This window comes from Oryzias melastigma, linkage group LG13 (genome assembly GCF_002922805.2).
Source record: "Oryzias melastigma strain HK-1 linkage group LG13, ASM292280v2, whole genome shotgun sequence".
Taxonomy (NCBI): domain Eukaryota; kingdom Metazoa; phylum Chordata; class Actinopteri; order Beloniformes; family Adrianichthyidae; genus Oryzias; species Oryzias melastigma.
The window spans coordinates 3,281,995-3,297,911 of NC_050524.1; the positions used below are offsets into that span (position 1 = coordinate 3,281,995).

A 15,917-nucleotide genomic window follows, 5' to 3' on the forward strand; every position below is an offset into this window, starting at 1 on the left:
ATGAGAGTCTCCATCTTCAGGTTCTGCATGTGTCTCCCACTGTTGTTGACGTGATGAGCAGCTGTGGTCTCTGACCACATCACCAGAACCTCCAGCATCCTCACGTTTAATCCTCTTTGGTCCTCCAGCATCATCAGCTGCAGCTCACAGGAAACCTGCAGAAAAATAGTTTTCATTTACTGTGATCTTTCCTGAACAAATGTAAAAATTTGATTATTTTATAAAATTACCTCTAATCTATGATTAAAGAATAAGCTAACTTACATTTGAATGACATTTCTCTCACAGTTTGTGTTTCAGAATAAAGACTAGCCTTTAAGAGCTTGATCTCTTTAGAAAAGAAAAACAAACAAACTGGAAATACAGCTCCACAAACGTTACCTTTTCTCGCCACAAATGACTCCCTCTGTTGCTCCTTCAGGTTCAAAGTCTGCTCTGAACCTTTATGAAGGTTTTATTTCCCCGGATGGTCGTCTTTCAGACACTTTTCGTAATTTTTTTCCTGTTATAAATGGAGCTCCTAACGAGCTTCCGGGTCAGATTACTGTAATGACCTGACACCGACAAGAACGCACAATATCTCGGCTTTCAGAAACTGTTGGAATATTTAAAATAGAGCAAACCGTTCAGGAATTATGGTAATTCAAAGAGATCTTCTAAAAATGTGTCGCCAGCGACACATTCTGCGTTAAAGAGTTAAAAGTATTTCTTTATTCCAAATCCACAAAAATCGTTTAAAAAAGATCTGATTTGTTACATAAAAACACACACTGGGCTAGCAGGAGAGTGTAAACAGAGAGCTCTCAGCAACAGGAAGAAGGGGGCGGGGTTTCTCAGCAACAACAGTCCCGCCCAAAACTCAGAAGGAATTTTTAATGAACTCCGGCCGCTCTGCAGAAGCTATGTCCTAAAAAACGACAGACCATCTGGCTAAAAAAAAGAGAACATCATTAGTAATTTATATCACTGTAAAGCCGCTTTTCTCCACAACTGAGTTGGTTTACGTTGATCGTGTAAATGGTGAAGTTACCTTTGGTCAAACATAAAGCTGAAGCTCCAATCCTAACAGTTTTATAAATCTGAACACTTCTGTTTTAATAAAGAATTTACCCTCGTCTGACATGTTTTAAGATAATCCTGAACAGTAAAGAAAGTTTAATAAAAGTGGCTACAACTCGGAAATTTCTGCTTCCAGCTAATGATTTTCAGCCGCCATCTTTTCTACCACCGTCTGAAAACGGTAAAATCCTAATGAAAAGAGTCACTGGAAACTCTTTGAGAACAGATCAGGAGACGACCGTTTTTGTTGCTTCTCTTCAAAAACAAATCCTCAGAGTCGAGCTGAGTTTCAGCGACAAACATCTGGATCTGTTCCGATTCCAAAGTTCACAATTCCTGTTATGAATCAGTCACATCTTTATGATTAGATCAGCTGTAATTGTTGTAATTGATCACTTATTATTATCGCGAATGAATTTCTTCCTGTGAGATAAAGTTCAAGTCAGATGACTGTTTAAAGTATGTTTTATTTTTTTAGTTTAGAAAAACAAATTAACATTTATTTAAATGTTCTCAAAAGTGTTGGTAATCTTCCCAATGATACACAGAATACAATGGTTTAAAAAACAAAAGTCGCCTAAAAACTTTAGGAGCACTTAAGGAAAAAAAACGTAGGAAATTGAAAGTGTCGGTCAAGCTCCACTGAAAGTGATTCTTTAGTGAAACCTATTGACAGTATATGAGAACTGGACTGAGGGGTAGAAAATGCCTTCAACCAAATGAAGGTAATTCATTAACTGTTTCTATGGCAACCACTCTCTCCAATCAGGAGTGAGCTTGTTGGAAGGCCACGCCCCCACGCTAAAAACAGGCTGAAAGAAATCAAACATTTTCAGTGTTGGATGTGGAGGCCAGCTGGCTCCACCCGCTTTTATTGAGCCATCTGATTGGTCAGTTCATAACTTCAATAACTTGAACTACAAGAAAAAAATGAAAGAGGGTTGATAATAATAAAAAAAGAAATGTATCTGACTGAGGAACAGCTGTTGATTTCTCTATAGAAGTCTTTGGGATTTTGGCTTCCTGGAACCAGCAGGTACTTCCTGTTTGAAAGGATCACTCAGTCCAGTTCTCATATACAGTCAATGGTGGAACGCTGGGTCAAAAGCTGGAGAACATTCACACCAGATCAATAAGTGGGCGTGGCTTCTTGTACCTGGTTGATTTGAAGGTTATTGATTAGAGGCATTTTGATTACATCCATTTTTAATCAACTCCAGGGTAATTTTTTAGTTAGTTTTGTCTCTTTCGTTAGTTTAACCTTTTTTTTGTTAAATATGGAAGTTTCTGTTTGTTCTATAAAAATAAGGCGGCCATAAATACAATAGAAAAAAAAAAGTTTTTCACTCTTATCCAATCCCTGTAAAGTTTCCACTTCATTTTTTAGAACACGACTCCTGTGATTTTTGTTATTTATATAAATGACTATAAAAAACGTGAGTTAACAAATGTTCAAAAGGTTTTTTGAATCAGAAACATGAACCTCAGACGTGATTCTTTAGAGTTGTTGTAGTTAAAGTCCAACATTGGATCCAAAAACGTTCATCAGGTTAAATATTTCTGGATCATCCTGATCGTCTGGAACTTCTCTACCGTCTCTACGAAATGAAGGAACTTTTTTCAAAGACCCGACTCTGATCTCATCCTGGTGGATTAGCCCAGTCTGAACAGTGCAGTGTGAAACCAAACCAACATGTGATGTTTTGACCTCCCAGTCCGCGTCCTGATGATCTCACGCTCTGGGTTTCAGGTGATGCACGGCGGGCTGTTCAGCGAAGACGGCGTCACGTTGGATGACATCAGGAAGATCGACAGAAATCGACAACCTCCAGACTCAGGTCAGGCTTCAGATTCAAGCAGATCGTGAAAGTCCTGAAGGACGTTTGACTGAACGGCGTGGACGCTCTCTCCACAGGCCCCATGTGTGACCTTCTCTGGTCAGACCCGCAGCCTCAGGTCAGTCCTCACGCCAGCATCCGTTAACCTGAAGGGTGGAGGTCTCACGGCCTCTCCGTGTCTCCTGTAGAACGGACGGTCGGTCAGCAAGAGGGGCGTGAGCTGCCAGTTCGGCCCCGACGTGACGGAGCGCTTCCTGGAGCAGAACAAGCTGGACTACATCATCCGCAGCCACGAGGTCAAAGCTGAGGGTTACGAGGTCACCCACTCAGGGAAGTGCATCACCGTCTTCTCAGCGCCCAACTACTGGTACGTCTCCAGAAAGCGAACCGAGAGACGTCTGACACCATAAAACATTTGGGTTTGTCCTTCTTCCAGTGACCAGATGGGAAATAAAGGAGCATACATCCACCTCAGGGGATCAGACCTCAAGCCAGAGTTCCACCAGTTCACAGCTGTGGTCAGTTTGTTTTCTCTCCTTCATTTCTGGTCTGTTAGAATCCTGACCTTGAGGGTAAACCGTTACACGCTCTCAGAGCTGAAGTCCCGCTTCCAGCTTCAGTCGCTGCTCATTTACTGGATCTGTTGAGCCTTGACGAGATCACACCTGATCCACCTGATCCAGGTGGAGACATTAAGTCCAGAGAGACTGATAGGAAAACTCTGATGTCCCAGTTTTCTAGCAGTATTTAAAGGCATAACTTACAGAAAAATCATTTCTTTCTCTGAGCCTTGAAGAGTTTCACATCAGATTTTTGTGTAAATACAGTTTTGATTGTTCGTAACAAGTGATTTGTGTGTGTAGTTAGTTTTAAGTTGTCATTGTATTTTTTGGAATTTCTTGATTTTGGTACTGGTGGAATATTGTTTTAACTTTTTTATTTTTATACTTATGTATTAGGTTACTTAACTAAACTATTTTCTCTCCACATTACGTCCTTCAAACTAGAAGAGTGGTTCTCAAAGGTTTTTTAGCAAAGAACTCGACAGACTGGGGGGTCAATCTTAGTGAAAAAAGGATAAACAGAAACATTTTTGTTTTTTAACAACTTTAATGACGGAGTGTCGTTTGTACGGTTAACACAGCAAGATTTGAAACATTGTTTTAACCTGTGTGATGTGTATGTGAGCTCCTTTCAGCATATTTTACAAACTCCTCATCACTGAAGAGCCTTCTACTCTGGTGTTGTGCCAAAGTTCGTTCCCCCGCTGGAATTTATTTCCCTGCTTTCTGGCATCCTTCATTTGTTTCATAACGTTCATATTTTGTCCCAAAAAGCGTTAAAAGAAGGCGGATGATTGGAAAATACTTTATTCTCAGGCTTTGGAGAGTTTATTGTCATATTTGCATATCTTTCCACTTATTCTACATAAAACAAAAAAAGCTTTTTGTGTTAAAAAACGATCTTTGGCTAATTTAGAATTAGAAACGAGATTCATGAAAGGGACTTTATTATGGAAGCATGTAACAATAAACAATTCATAAATAGTAGACCTGGGGATCGATTAAAAAAAATAACTAATTAATAAAAAACAGTCAGTATTAGCCGACCACTTATCATCTGTGAATAATCACAATATGAAATCACACTCTACATTTACACTCCATATTTAGTACATTTATTTTCAATTACTGCTGTCAATCGATTACAAAAAAATCACAATGTTTTACCAGGTAAGATATATTTATATTTATTAATTTGTTATTTATTTATAAAACGGCACTGGACCATGGATCAAATAGTCCGCTTTTTGTAAAAAGTGATCTAAACCACAAGAATAAAGTACTATAAATCGATTGAATACTTATTTCTTTTTAAGTGACCATAGGATAAGCAGGATATTACCCGACGAAATGTTTTAATGCGCGCCGTGGAAACGTGAACCGCAGAGTTAAAGTGAAGGACTGTTTCATCGAGTAATTAGCGTTAATAAATATTAATTCTTTAATTCTTTTTGATTAATCGTGTGCTTTAATGCGTTAATGTTCACAGCCCTAATAAACAGTTGTTGCTTCTACAGCACATTTTTGGGGACACAGATTCTGGCAGGCTGGATCAGCAGGGAGCTGACAGAATCTGTGTCCCCTCTCGTTGTTTTACGTAGAATCTGTGGGGGAAAAAATCAGCCAGAATAAAGTCTATTGTTATCATCCATCTTCTTTTAACAATGTTTGAGACAAATAAGAGCGTCATGAAACAAATCAACGATGCCTGAGAGCACATTCTGGCAGAGGGAACATTCCTTGGCACAACACTGGGTCATTTCCAAAGCCACAGCTGTAGCCAGGGTTAGGGATAGGGATAGGGTTACGGATAGGGATAGGGTTAGGAGGACAAAGGTTCGGACCCTACCCTCCATCACAGGGCGGGGTAATGGGGTTAGTGTTAGCTTTTGGCTCAGCTTCACTGGATTTTACCGTTTTTGTAAACATTCTCTGCTGTGCAGCGTCGCCTCGTTGTAGATGGAGCTCATTGTCGTGCTCCTCGTCGGTAAATTTGTCAGTTTTTATGATTTGTAACATAGTGACGATTTATATCGTATTCTTTGAGAATTGCATTAACCTGATTACAAATCAGATACACGACTTTATCCAGCCAATGAGGGCCGACAAAATAAGCATTTTTCCACTCAGCTTTAAAGTGTTTTTCCTCGCCATCACGTTTTTCCTCAAAGGAACCTGCTCTGACTCTCTGTCTGAATCCGCTCTGACTCCATTTCCACCGCCGACCACGCGGTTCTTCCCATAGACTGTAAAAATAGACTGACAAAAAATAAAAATAGACTGTAAAATGTTCTTCTTATATACAGTCAATGGTTCTTCCTTTCTCCGCAGACATGGTAAATGTTGTCTGCCCTCTAGTGGTGAAATTAATTCATTGTACCATTGACACCTGGATGTCATTACCTTCTTGTTCCTGCAGATGTCGCCAGAAACCAGGAAACAGAAATATGTTTTCCAAGCAATGTACAGCTGGTTTAATACCATCAATTAGGATTTATTGAGGGACACAGAAACTCTTCCTCTCAGCCGCCATTCGCTCACAGGCTGCACTTTGAGAACCCCAGTTCTAGAATAATTGTAAAAAAAAAGAGATAAATACTTAGCAGGGTTTTTTTTATTTTTTAACATTACTCCTGTAACAGCGCCCCACTCTACTGTTTTTCCATGATTCTCGATGGAGTGGCCTCTAAAATGTGTCTGGTGTTTTACAGCCTCATCCGAATGTCAAGCCCATGGCGTACGCCAACACGCTAATGCAGCTGGGGATGATGTAGAGAGGGAGCGGACTCCGAGGACGTCCCGTCAGACCCGCAGCATCCCTGCCGCCTCATTCCCTGCAGCACTCGGACATGCTTAGCCCCAGGGACCCCCCTCCTCAACAAACTAGTCGTAAGCAGAAAAACCATGTAGTTCTGATGGGAAGAGACCACTGAGACCAGCCGCGTTCAGAGCTGGTCGTAGTATTTTCACGTCAGTTAAACTGGAAAATCCACCTTTCCGTTGTTCCTTTTCCTGATCTTTTGTTCCAGCGGGGATACGGAGAGCGACCTCCCAACACTTTTGGATGATTTCTTTTCTTTCTTTGAGCTGCTTGGGTTTTAAATCTGAGACGCTCAGCTGGTGGCTCTAAATAGCTGGTTTGTACCAAAGATCTGTATTGAATGATTGTTCAGTTTTAGCAAGAAGACGGAGTGAGTCTGAAACCTGCAGTTCTTTAGCTGGTTCAGGAGCAGCATCAGTGTTACCCAAACCGCCTCCAGCGTCAGCTTGCTTTTTAATTCATCAGGAATTTGAATCCGACCACGATTCCGAAGTCTCTGGGTTCAGTCATAAAGGTGCTGTTTGCCATACGTGATGTATTTTGCTGAGAACGTGACTTTTTGCACTTCTGCGTCGCTTCCCATCGGGAAAGTACTGTTGCACTCCAGGTTGTTCATCCTCGACCGTCATCGTGCCACCGCGGCGGGCCGCTCCCGCACAGCCCGCTCTGCGTACGGAGCGAAACGCCGACGGCACTCGAGTCTTCAGCACATGTTCATCACGGCCGACTCACTGACCCCAAACGTTCTGTCATCACACAAACGTCCAGAAAACAATCCTGTCTTGAAACGCACAGAAGCATTGTCCAACGACTCAACTTTTTAGGTAAAAGAATACACGGATGTGTATGTATATATATACTGTATCATTTAAAGATTCTGTGTAATGTTTGGAGAAAATTATTGAATAAAAAAATCCAGTCCAGTGATTAGACAAACTTGAATTTCAATTTTTTGCACTTTAGGAAATAAAATTTAAAAAGAAAATTCATGAGCGAGATTGCAATTAATTGTAATAATCTTTTCTAGAAAAACTAACAAAAAATACTTTTTTTTTCTTTGCAAAAAATGTAAGACGTAAATATAAATACTCTTGATATAGTAACAGTAATTTTATTTTTTTTAAGGCCTATAGTATTTCAGTTCAGCTCAAAACAAAGTATTAAAGTTTTTCACAAATTTCCTAATTTGAAATGAGTTTCCATGCAAGTGTAAAGAGCACTCTATTTTTTAAAATAAATCTTTATTGACAATTCAATAATGAAACAAAATTTGAACAAATTTGAAATTATTATATATAGAGCTGAGTTTAATAAGAATGTTTGCCTCAAATAAACCAAAATAATAAATTAAAATAAAATAGGGATCTGCTTGTCGTATCAAAAAAAAAAAAATCCAATTCGTTTAATTGTTTTGATAATTTCCTGTAACTTTTTTTCCAAAAAGACATGATGTGTTTTGTTATATTATTTAGCAAAGAGATTTTTTCTGACCACTTGCGATTTTATTTTGGTAAAATTTTGATTTGATTTATTGCACTTAAAAACTTTTTTTAAATGCATTTATTAAACTTTTTTTAACTCTTTTTTTTATTGACAAAAGTTGAAATTTACAAAATATGAAGCAGTTGTACAACATGGTCAATAAGTTACAATTTAAATAGTCACATACAATGTAAATAGCATATTTAAAAAAACACACAATAATGGGAAAAAACGGAATAAAATGAATTAAAGTAAAGGGATGCATGGACATGAACATTAATAAGAGATTATCAAAAAGTGGAAAATTACAAATATTGCTTTGGAGTTTCATAGCATTTTTTATTTTCGTTTATGTTTATGCATAAAAAGTAAGCAAAGTTCATTATGAAATGTGAAAAAAGATGGTTTGTTCTTAATAAATCGACATTTGTGCATATTAAATGTTTCCAGAATAATTATAACATTTAAAATAATTTCTGTTTTTTTTTCCAAATTAACCCCAAAAATGACATCCTTAATCCAAAAATCTGTTTGGAATTTTAAGAAATGGCCAATAATATACATCGTTTTACATTTATTAAACATTTTGGGAATCTCAATTCCTGTATAAATTTTGGTTGCAACAGCTTGCCATACACTACTGTACCGTCATCACACTTTTTCTTAAAAACTTTATTTATAAAGTGATAAACAACACTGTACATCCCATAAAGAAATAAGAAACCAATTGGAATGTGTGCACAACTTTTGTCTACAATACAAAAGCATCACAGAAAGAGTTGCTAACAAGGATAATGGTTAAAAAAAAAAAACAATTAATGTGACGTCATCTGACTGACGGGCGAAGTAGCAAATCAGAGCAGCGAGCGGAGCCGTCGTGTGCGTGCGCCGTCAGCACGTTGAACAGCTGATTCCTCGCTCCCTGTGTGCGCCACGCGTGAAGAAAACACGACAGCAGACCGGGACCGGGATCAGGAAGGACTCTCCTTCCTCTTGGCATGAGCGCGGCTCGGTTCGGCAACTGGAAGCTCGGCGGACGGACATGCCGAAGAACTGCTCGGTGCTGAACTGCAGGAGCGAGTCCGGCAGCGGCGAGAGAAGAAGCTTCTACAAGTGAGTCCATCTGTACGGAGGACATCAGAGTCTGCTTTGACCTTTGAGACACCTGATTGTCTTGTCTTTATTGTTCAAAAAGTAAATATATAAAGATTTAAATTAAACTTTTTCATGAGAAAATAGTCCCTCCCGCAGTTTTTAGTGATTTTTTGCGCGGAAGGAGAAATCTGTTTTCCTGACTCAACTTCAATTTAACAAAACTTTATTTATAAACAGCAGAAATTAATCATTTCAGTGTAACAAAATTTTATTTCTAAGCATCAGCTAGCTTATAAAAAGTATTTTATGTTTAATTTTACGTTTTGTGGCACAAAATATGAGACCAAATAGATTAATTTATTAGTTTTAGAGAAGTTATGACAAGTCCAATGCATTTGTTTGAGTTATAGAGATACTGTATCTCTGATCACTAGTTTGTTTTTGAATATTTTCAGTCAAATCTTAAGTCTATGATACCACAAAACAAATGCAACAAAAATAGTTTTCAAGACAGCTATGATAAAAACGTGTGCATTTTTTTTTTAAATCTACTTTCTATCTATCTAATATTGAAGTCATGTGATTTCTGTCCGTGGTCATTTCTCCGCCTCCTCCCAGGTTCCCGCTCCACGACCCGGCCCGCCTGCAGCTGTGGCTGAGAAACATGGGGCGCCACAACTGGACCCCCTCTCGGCATCAGTACATCTGCCACCAGCATTTCACGCCCTCGTGCTTCAAGGTGCGTTGGGGAATCCGCTACCTGGAGGCGGACGCCGTACCCACAGTCTTTGAGGGGTCTGACGTGAGTAAAGGCGCGTTTCTCGTGGAATTTGGTTTTCTTTGGTTACAAACTAGGGGTGCAGGAAAAAATTAATTCGGCGATATATCTGGTATTTCATTTGGCGATACTTGTAAGGATTTAAATTGTTGACAATTATTTATGAGCAAACGTCAATTATTTTATTACAGTGAAAGACATTCTGGTTGTTTGTTTTCTAAGTCATACTCTTAAAAAAATGAGAAATTATTCTGGTACTGTCTTAGAATAGATCGCCAGGGCTGGCCCTGGGCATAGGCGAGCTAGGCGGGCGCCTAGGGCACCATCTGCTGGAGGGGGCGCCAAAATGAAAGGATTATTTTTTTTTAATTTACAGTTTTACACACCACTCATTTTGTGTAAAATGTAAAAAAATGTAATAATTGAAACTACAAATAAAATAACTTAAATGTTTAACATAATGAATAGCAATAGCTTTAAGGTAAAAAAGGAAGAGGAGGATAAAATGGACTTAAGCAGAGGTTTGTCTGTTTTATTTACATTCATTTGCTTGGTAATTTGCCCTTCCCCCATTTTAATTAAAAATATATATAATATTGTTGTTTTTTTTGTTGTTGGAGAAGAATAATTTAACTGGCACTCTCTTTTTTCCCTTAAATCCTTAATAACAGAAATCTTTAAACCTTAAACATCGGAGATGCTCATCAAAAAATAACTTTTTTCTCTTTCTATTTGCAGAAAAGGAAAGCTGTGGATCAGAGCGTTTGGAATCCGAAGCGGATCAGAGGCGAGAAGCATCCCAGCGTGACGGTTTCGGACGCCGTAGAAATGAAAGATGCTCAGCACGCGGTGTGTCTGTATAGGGTTGCTGTGGACCCGTCGCAGCAGGTAGATGGCGCCGCGTTGGAGCTGGTTGAACCTGAATCTTCTCCTCAGACGGACTCTGACTCTTCAGGGGGAAACATCTCTATAACCTTGAGCCAGACCGCCGACGAACTGACCCACGGGGAGAACGCCGAGGTGCTGGTCATGTCTGAGATCTGTTCCGCGGACGGCCAAGAAGAGCTCATAAATTCAATCACGGCCGCCATTTTGAGTCAGGGCGGCACGCTGGTCACGGCCGACCCCATCCTCTGCTGTTTGGACGACTCTGATAAGGTTCCAGGTGTGACGTACGTCACAGAGGAACTCCCAGATGACCACGGAGGCGACCCGCTCATCGCCTACTTTGAGACGATACCAAACGTTTACCCCAGTGAGAGCTCCACGCAGCTCAGCTTCTCCCCGGAGACGGTGCTGTCCTCGGCGCTGAGCTCAGAGCCCATCTCCTCCACGGTGCCCATCACGTCCAAACACTCGCCGCCGTCTCCAGCATCCATGGTCGTCACGCTGCAGAGGCTGGACGCTGACGGAGACGACGGCCTGTCAGAGGGAGAGGAATTTGAGCAGCTGGATCACCAGCTTGAAGAACACTGGTAAGATGATTCTTATCTAATCTAACCTCAATGTTTAGGCTCCTCAAGCTTTCACTCCATGACAACCATTTCATTTTTGTCACGTCTCTGACTGATTAATATGTGTGCTAAATATCACATTTCTGTGTGAAAGTACATTTTCAAATGTTCCCTAGCAACCACTGTTTTCTGGCTCGGACATCATTAGCAAGAGAGCACGACTTTCATGTCTAGAGATTTTAGTGCGTCCGTTTAAAGGAAATCTCAAAGAACTTTTATGGGTTCAAAAAAGGCAGATTTATCTGTGATTTCCATTTAACTTTAGTTAGCAGTGTTGCCATGGTGACACCATTCAAGAGGCACTTATAAACTAATATACCCTAAAATGATCCAGATGTGTATGAATTTACCTATTTCACGAATTTAGCAAAGCTTTATTTACACAATACAAAAAAACAACATCCAACCTTATATTGTAAGCGTGCTGAGCTAAAGTAGTGGTTGCTAGGGAAATTATTTCAACGTAGAGACATAAAATTCTCTGGATAAGATTATTCACCCCAGATGTGAAAAAAAAATGTATGGTTGCTATGGACTAAAACCACAAACACAAGTGATATTTCCTTATAGTTTGGTTTTAATAAGGAAAAATGATTTGGAATTCACATTCTGAGATGTCAAAGTCAGAATTATCTAAAACATTCTGACTCAGCCCGCCCTTCTTTTGTTGCCTTTACCAAATCTGGCCTGAGATTGGACCCAGCCTCCAGTCCTGTAGTGGTTGCTAGGGAAATTTTTAAAATTATTTCAACAGAGAGACATAAAATTCACTAGATATGATTATTCACTCCAGACGTGAAAAAAAAAATGTATGGTTGCTATGGACTAAAACCTCAAACACAAGTGATATTTCCTTATTTTGGGGTTTTAATGAGGAAAAATGATTTGGAATTCCCATTCTGAGATGTTAAAGTCAGAGTGATCAAAGACACGGTGCTAAAACAGCAGCTTGTTGCTTGTTTTTTCCTGTTGCCTGAGCAGCTACCACAAGAGCAGTCAGAGTAAGGAGCAGCTGGAGGCCATGGTGGCGGAGCTGCAGCGGAAGGTGAAGGTGCTGCAGCAGCGACACCGCCGGCACCTGGAGAAGCTCCTGGGGCTGGAGAGCACGGTGGTCCAGCTGCGGCAGAGCAACCTGCTGAACGAGGAGCGCCTGCAGCTGCTGGAGAGGGTGAGCAGTCGGGTGAGCAGTCGGCCGAACGTCTGCGCTCCTCTCTGCGGCGCCGGTCAACCTTCTCTACCTTCTCCTCAGGCGTATTTACAGACGGCTGCAGCGGCGCCAGAACCCGCTGAGACCGTGGCCATCATCTACGAGGAAGACGCCGCCGCCTTCTTGTGTACTCCCCTCAACGACTCGCTGTAAATGAGTCTGTACCAAAAACCACAAAAAGGGTCAAATTCTACTTCAAACCTGGCGGTACCGGAGCATTTTTAGTTCAAATGAAAACAGACAAATGAATGTTTTATTTGTAATTTATTGTTTGATTTCTACTACATCCATTTTTGACTCAATAAAGAATTTTTGTTTGAGAATTAAAAGAAAAGAATGCTTTGGTTTCATTTCACAGAAGTGATAAAACCTTTGAGATTTCCTGGAAAAACACAAGCTGGAACCGTCGGGACCTGTTTGGAATCGTGGAAAGACAAGTCACCCGTTTGGTTCCTGGGCGGGTTTGAACGCTCAGGATTGTTCTGTAGAATCCGCAGATCAGAGATCCATTACAGCTGACTTCAACAGCTCACCGTCTTCCCCGTCAGCAATAAAACAGAATCGTCTTCTCTCATTTTTAGACATAAATCTACAAGATGCAGAATTTCTGGCGCTATACCACAACTGACCACTAGAGGGCAGCAGACACTGGAGTGTAAAGTCACTTTTTTACACATTTTATTTATTTTGAACATTGAAATCCAAAAGATTAGGCAGTATAGCATCTTAAAATAGAAAACTAGAACAAAGTCAAAGTTAAAATTTACACAAATAAAGAATAATACATATAATACCAAACCAACAGTAGCGAAAAAAACAAAGAAAAAAAGACAATAATCCAGATAAACCGATCAATAATTCAAGAGTTTTATAGCTTTCTTGTGTAATTTTTGCAGGTATTTATTAAAAAAAATTCATGAGATTTTTCTTAATATATAAAAAATGTGACTTTTCTTACAGAAAACCACATTTATGAAAAAAAAAACTTGCCTAAAATCACAAAATGGTTCAAAATATTATTTTTTTTCTTTTTGGAGACAAGCAGCATAAATGTTAAGGTATGTAAATGTTAGGATGTGTTTTTTTGTTGAAAGCAAAATAATTCCAGAACATTTCTACCAAACTACAATCATGCAACGGGTCTTTTTTATGTATATATGGGGCATAAATGATTGTTTTATATTAAATCTTGTACGTAATAATTCCTCACGGATGGATTTTATTCATCGTTTTAACCCTTTAACAACAGAGACATTTCTGGCGTCAGTAAAGTAACACGTTCTTTGAACTACATAATTCTGAAGCTCAGAAATGGGAAGTTTTAGCGCAAAAACTTCAAATTTCAACATTTTCAATGGTTTTGTAAGTAGAGTCTTAACAGTGTCTTAAAAACGTGTTTGTAGTGATGGACGAACATGAGTTTTAAATGCATTTCCACAGACGTTTTATTGGAAATAGTTACTTAAACGCAAACGTTTCCGATGATCGTAGCTTCAGAGCTAGCCTTTAATGAACTCTTTAACATCTGAGCTCCAGTGTTTATGTTCTTTGATTTGCTGTAATTTTTCAACCATTAACACCATCATTCCAGTAGATTGAATATTAATGTTCACACATATTGAATATACCTGGCAGGGAGCAGTCTTTCCCTTTGCCTCTCCGATTAAGGATTTCACGTGTGCATTAAAACACTGTCGGGTTTTATCCCACTTATACCATCCTCGTTTACAAATGAAATATATATTCAATCGGTTTTTTGTATTTTATGCATTATTTTTTTCGGTTTAAATCCCTTTTTCACAAAACAATGAAGAAAACTTTTTCTCTCTGGACTGTTTTTGTTCAAAAACTGCATATTGTCATAAAACTTAAATGCTTTTTAATTGCTTCCCCGCCCCGTTTAAAACATTTCTTGCTCCTGAGAGGATTTCATCTTACTGGACTTGGAGTGTCTCCTGGGATCCCATGTTTGGTGTTCGCCGTCTCAAACGCCGCCAGGGTTCTCCTGGAGGGTCACTGAGGTCCTCGATTCAGGTCAGCTGAGCGTTCACATCTCTCCAACCACTGGAGGGAACAGGTTCTGGATCCAACGGGCCAACGTTGGTTCTGGTTCTTTCAATGGGAAAATGAAATGAAAATATGGTTAAAGACTTCTATCTGATCTGCAAATAATCAAACAGTTAAAAGGTGGAGCATCTGTGAACTGATAGAGTAGCAGAACAGTTCAATAGTCCTGGGAGAGCCGCAGGTCAAGGATTTTATTAAATAAAAAATGATTTCGTTAAAGAGTAAAACTTATTTTCTTTTAAAGAACAGGCTGTGAATTTCTCCTGACTGCATAAGAGCAGAGCGGGAATTTAAGGGAGGATTCCGTCCTGTTTATCTTTATCAGCACAAACCTGAGCTGGAACTCCTTCTTCACATCACGTTCTGTCTTCTGTGTTCTCCATAAACCTGCGTCACATTAGATCAGAGAGAAGATCATTGAGGAGATAAAAAGAACTGGTCAGTCAGAACTTTAGTTTTAAACTCCTGAAATGATGAACTGAAGAATAAAAAAATGAATGTATTGATAAAAGATTTATTAAGATCTCCTTTCTGCATCAGTCTGGAGAATCATCATCTCTACATGTCTGTAATCCCATCAAGATCACGGAGAAGATCAGAGAAGGATCAGAGGAGGATCAGAGGTCTTAGATCAAAATGAACACTAAAACCAGGAACTCTAAAACCTGAGAGTCAAAATGTTCTTCTCTTCACCTGTTGTTCCATCTGTTTGTTAATCCATCCAGGTGTTTTCCTCCGCTCATCCAGGGATGATCAAAGATCCTCAGAATCCTCAGTGGGATCTGGAGGCAGGAAAGATGGCGGCTGGAAATCATCAGGTACAAAAAAAGACTATAATATAACCTTAAGACATTTTTGTGTTTTATGTTTGAATTTTCACCACCTGAGGTGTTTCTATCCAAACCGCCAGCGCTCTTTGACAAACCGTAACTCTTCACGTGAATGAGCTGATCTGCAGAGAAAAGCCGTTTAAAGCGCAACACATTACTGAGACAGAGTCAGTGACAGCATGGTGAACAGTAAGGGAACTGGAGGGTCTCTGATAACTTCAGCACTTAATCCAGAGATTATGCCGGGAATGATGGGTAATCAGTGTCAGAAACTGGGATTGTTCAAATTGCAGGATTTCCTCTTTGATGTCATTTGATTGAAAAACATAATTTTTCCAGAACAGACTTTAATCAATATTTAGAAGTGGGAGATTTTGTTAGTAAAAGTATCTCACATCAAGTATCTCAGACGTATCAGACTCTGACAAATTCTAGAATATTCTTCAAGGACATCATGGTGGGAGAGGGAACTTTGGGAGATTTCTGATGAGGACCGGGAAAACTCTTGGAGAAATGAGCAAACGCTGAATGTTTGTGAGAGTGAAGCGACTCAGCTGATGATCCTGCATAGAGATCACATCTGTCCTTTTCAACACCAGACATTCAAACCTGTCTCTTCTGTAAGACTGAGATTGATACTCTCACACTCTGGTTTTGGTCCTG

At 39.5% G+C, this 15,917-nt stretch overlaps 2 protein-coding genes and 1 long non-coding RNA gene across 5 annotated transcripts in view; 2 read left to right on the forward strand and 1 right to left on the reverse strand.

The window, feature by feature from the left end:
• The window catches only part of ppp5c (protein phosphatase 5, catalytic subunit), a 14,114-nt gene extending 6,897 nt beyond the window's left edge, over nucleotides 1–7,217 (forward strand). The window contains exons 9-13 of the mRNA XM_024277658.2: nucleotides 2,810–2,897; nucleotides 2,975–3,015; nucleotides 3,086–3,264; nucleotides 3,334–3,415; nucleotides 6,172–7,217. Of these exons, the coding sequence (XP_024133426.2) occupies nucleotides 2,810–2,897; nucleotides 2,975–3,015; nucleotides 3,086–3,264; nucleotides 3,334–3,415; nucleotides 6,172–6,234 (453 nt within the window). The 3' untranslated portion in view covers nucleotides 6,235–7,217. The remainder of the gene's footprint in view (nucleotides 1–2,809; nucleotides 2,898–2,974; nucleotides 3,016–3,085; nucleotides 3,265–3,333; nucleotides 3,416–6,171) is intronic.
• A 988-nt stretch (nucleotides 7,218–8,205) lies between these two features.
• Nucleotides 8,206–12,694, forward strand: LOC112149751 (THAP domain-containing protein 5). 3 transcript variants are annotated; one of them, XM_024277663.2, is made up of 6 exons: nucleotides 8,206–8,876; nucleotides 9,477–9,660; nucleotides 10,375–10,485; nucleotides 10,573–11,111; nucleotides 12,132–12,330; nucleotides 12,400–12,694. In XM_024277663.2, the coding sequence occupies exons 1-6, from the start codon at nucleotides 8,806–8,808 to the stop codon at nucleotides 12,508–12,510; spliced, it is 1,215 nt and encodes a 404-aa protein (XP_024133431.1). In that variant the 5' UTR covers nucleotides 8,206–8,805; the 3' UTR covers nucleotides 12,511–12,694. The 3 variants fall into 3 exon arrangements, with proteins under 3 accessions (XP_024133431.1, XP_036070586.1, XP_024133430.1); XM_036214693.1 differs by having other exon boundaries at nucleotides 8,207–8,876; nucleotides 10,375–11,111; XM_024277662.2 differs by having other exon boundaries at nucleotides 8,237–8,876; nucleotides 10,375–11,111; nucleotides 12,132–12,318.
• Nucleotides 12,695–14,257: 1,563 nt separating this feature from the next.
• On the reverse strand, nucleotides 14,258–15,810 carry LOC118599490. The gene is made up of 4 exons (XR_004948870.1): nucleotides 15,308–15,810; nucleotides 15,118–15,228; nucleotides 14,757–14,811; nucleotides 14,258–14,469 (listed from the first exon to the last, which is right to left on the reverse strand). It is a non-coding gene; the product is annotated as an uncharacterized LOC118599490 (long non-coding RNA).
• Between the last annotated feature and the right edge of the window lie 107 nt (nucleotides 15,811–15,917).

Coding starts and splice junctions, on each gene's coding strand:
- LOC112149751 (XM_036214693.1), top strand. CDS start 8,806: ATGCCGAAGAACTGCTCGGTGCTGAACTGCAGGAGCGAGTCCGGCAGC. Junction 9,661..10,374: donor CAGTCTTTGAGGGGTCTGAC/GTGAGTAAAGGC, acceptor TTCTATTTGCAG/AAAAGGAAAGCTGTGGATCA. Junction 12,331..12,399: donor TGGAGAGGGTGAGCAGTCGG/GTGAGCAGTCGG, acceptor CCTTCTCCTCAG/GCGTATTTACAGACGGCTGC.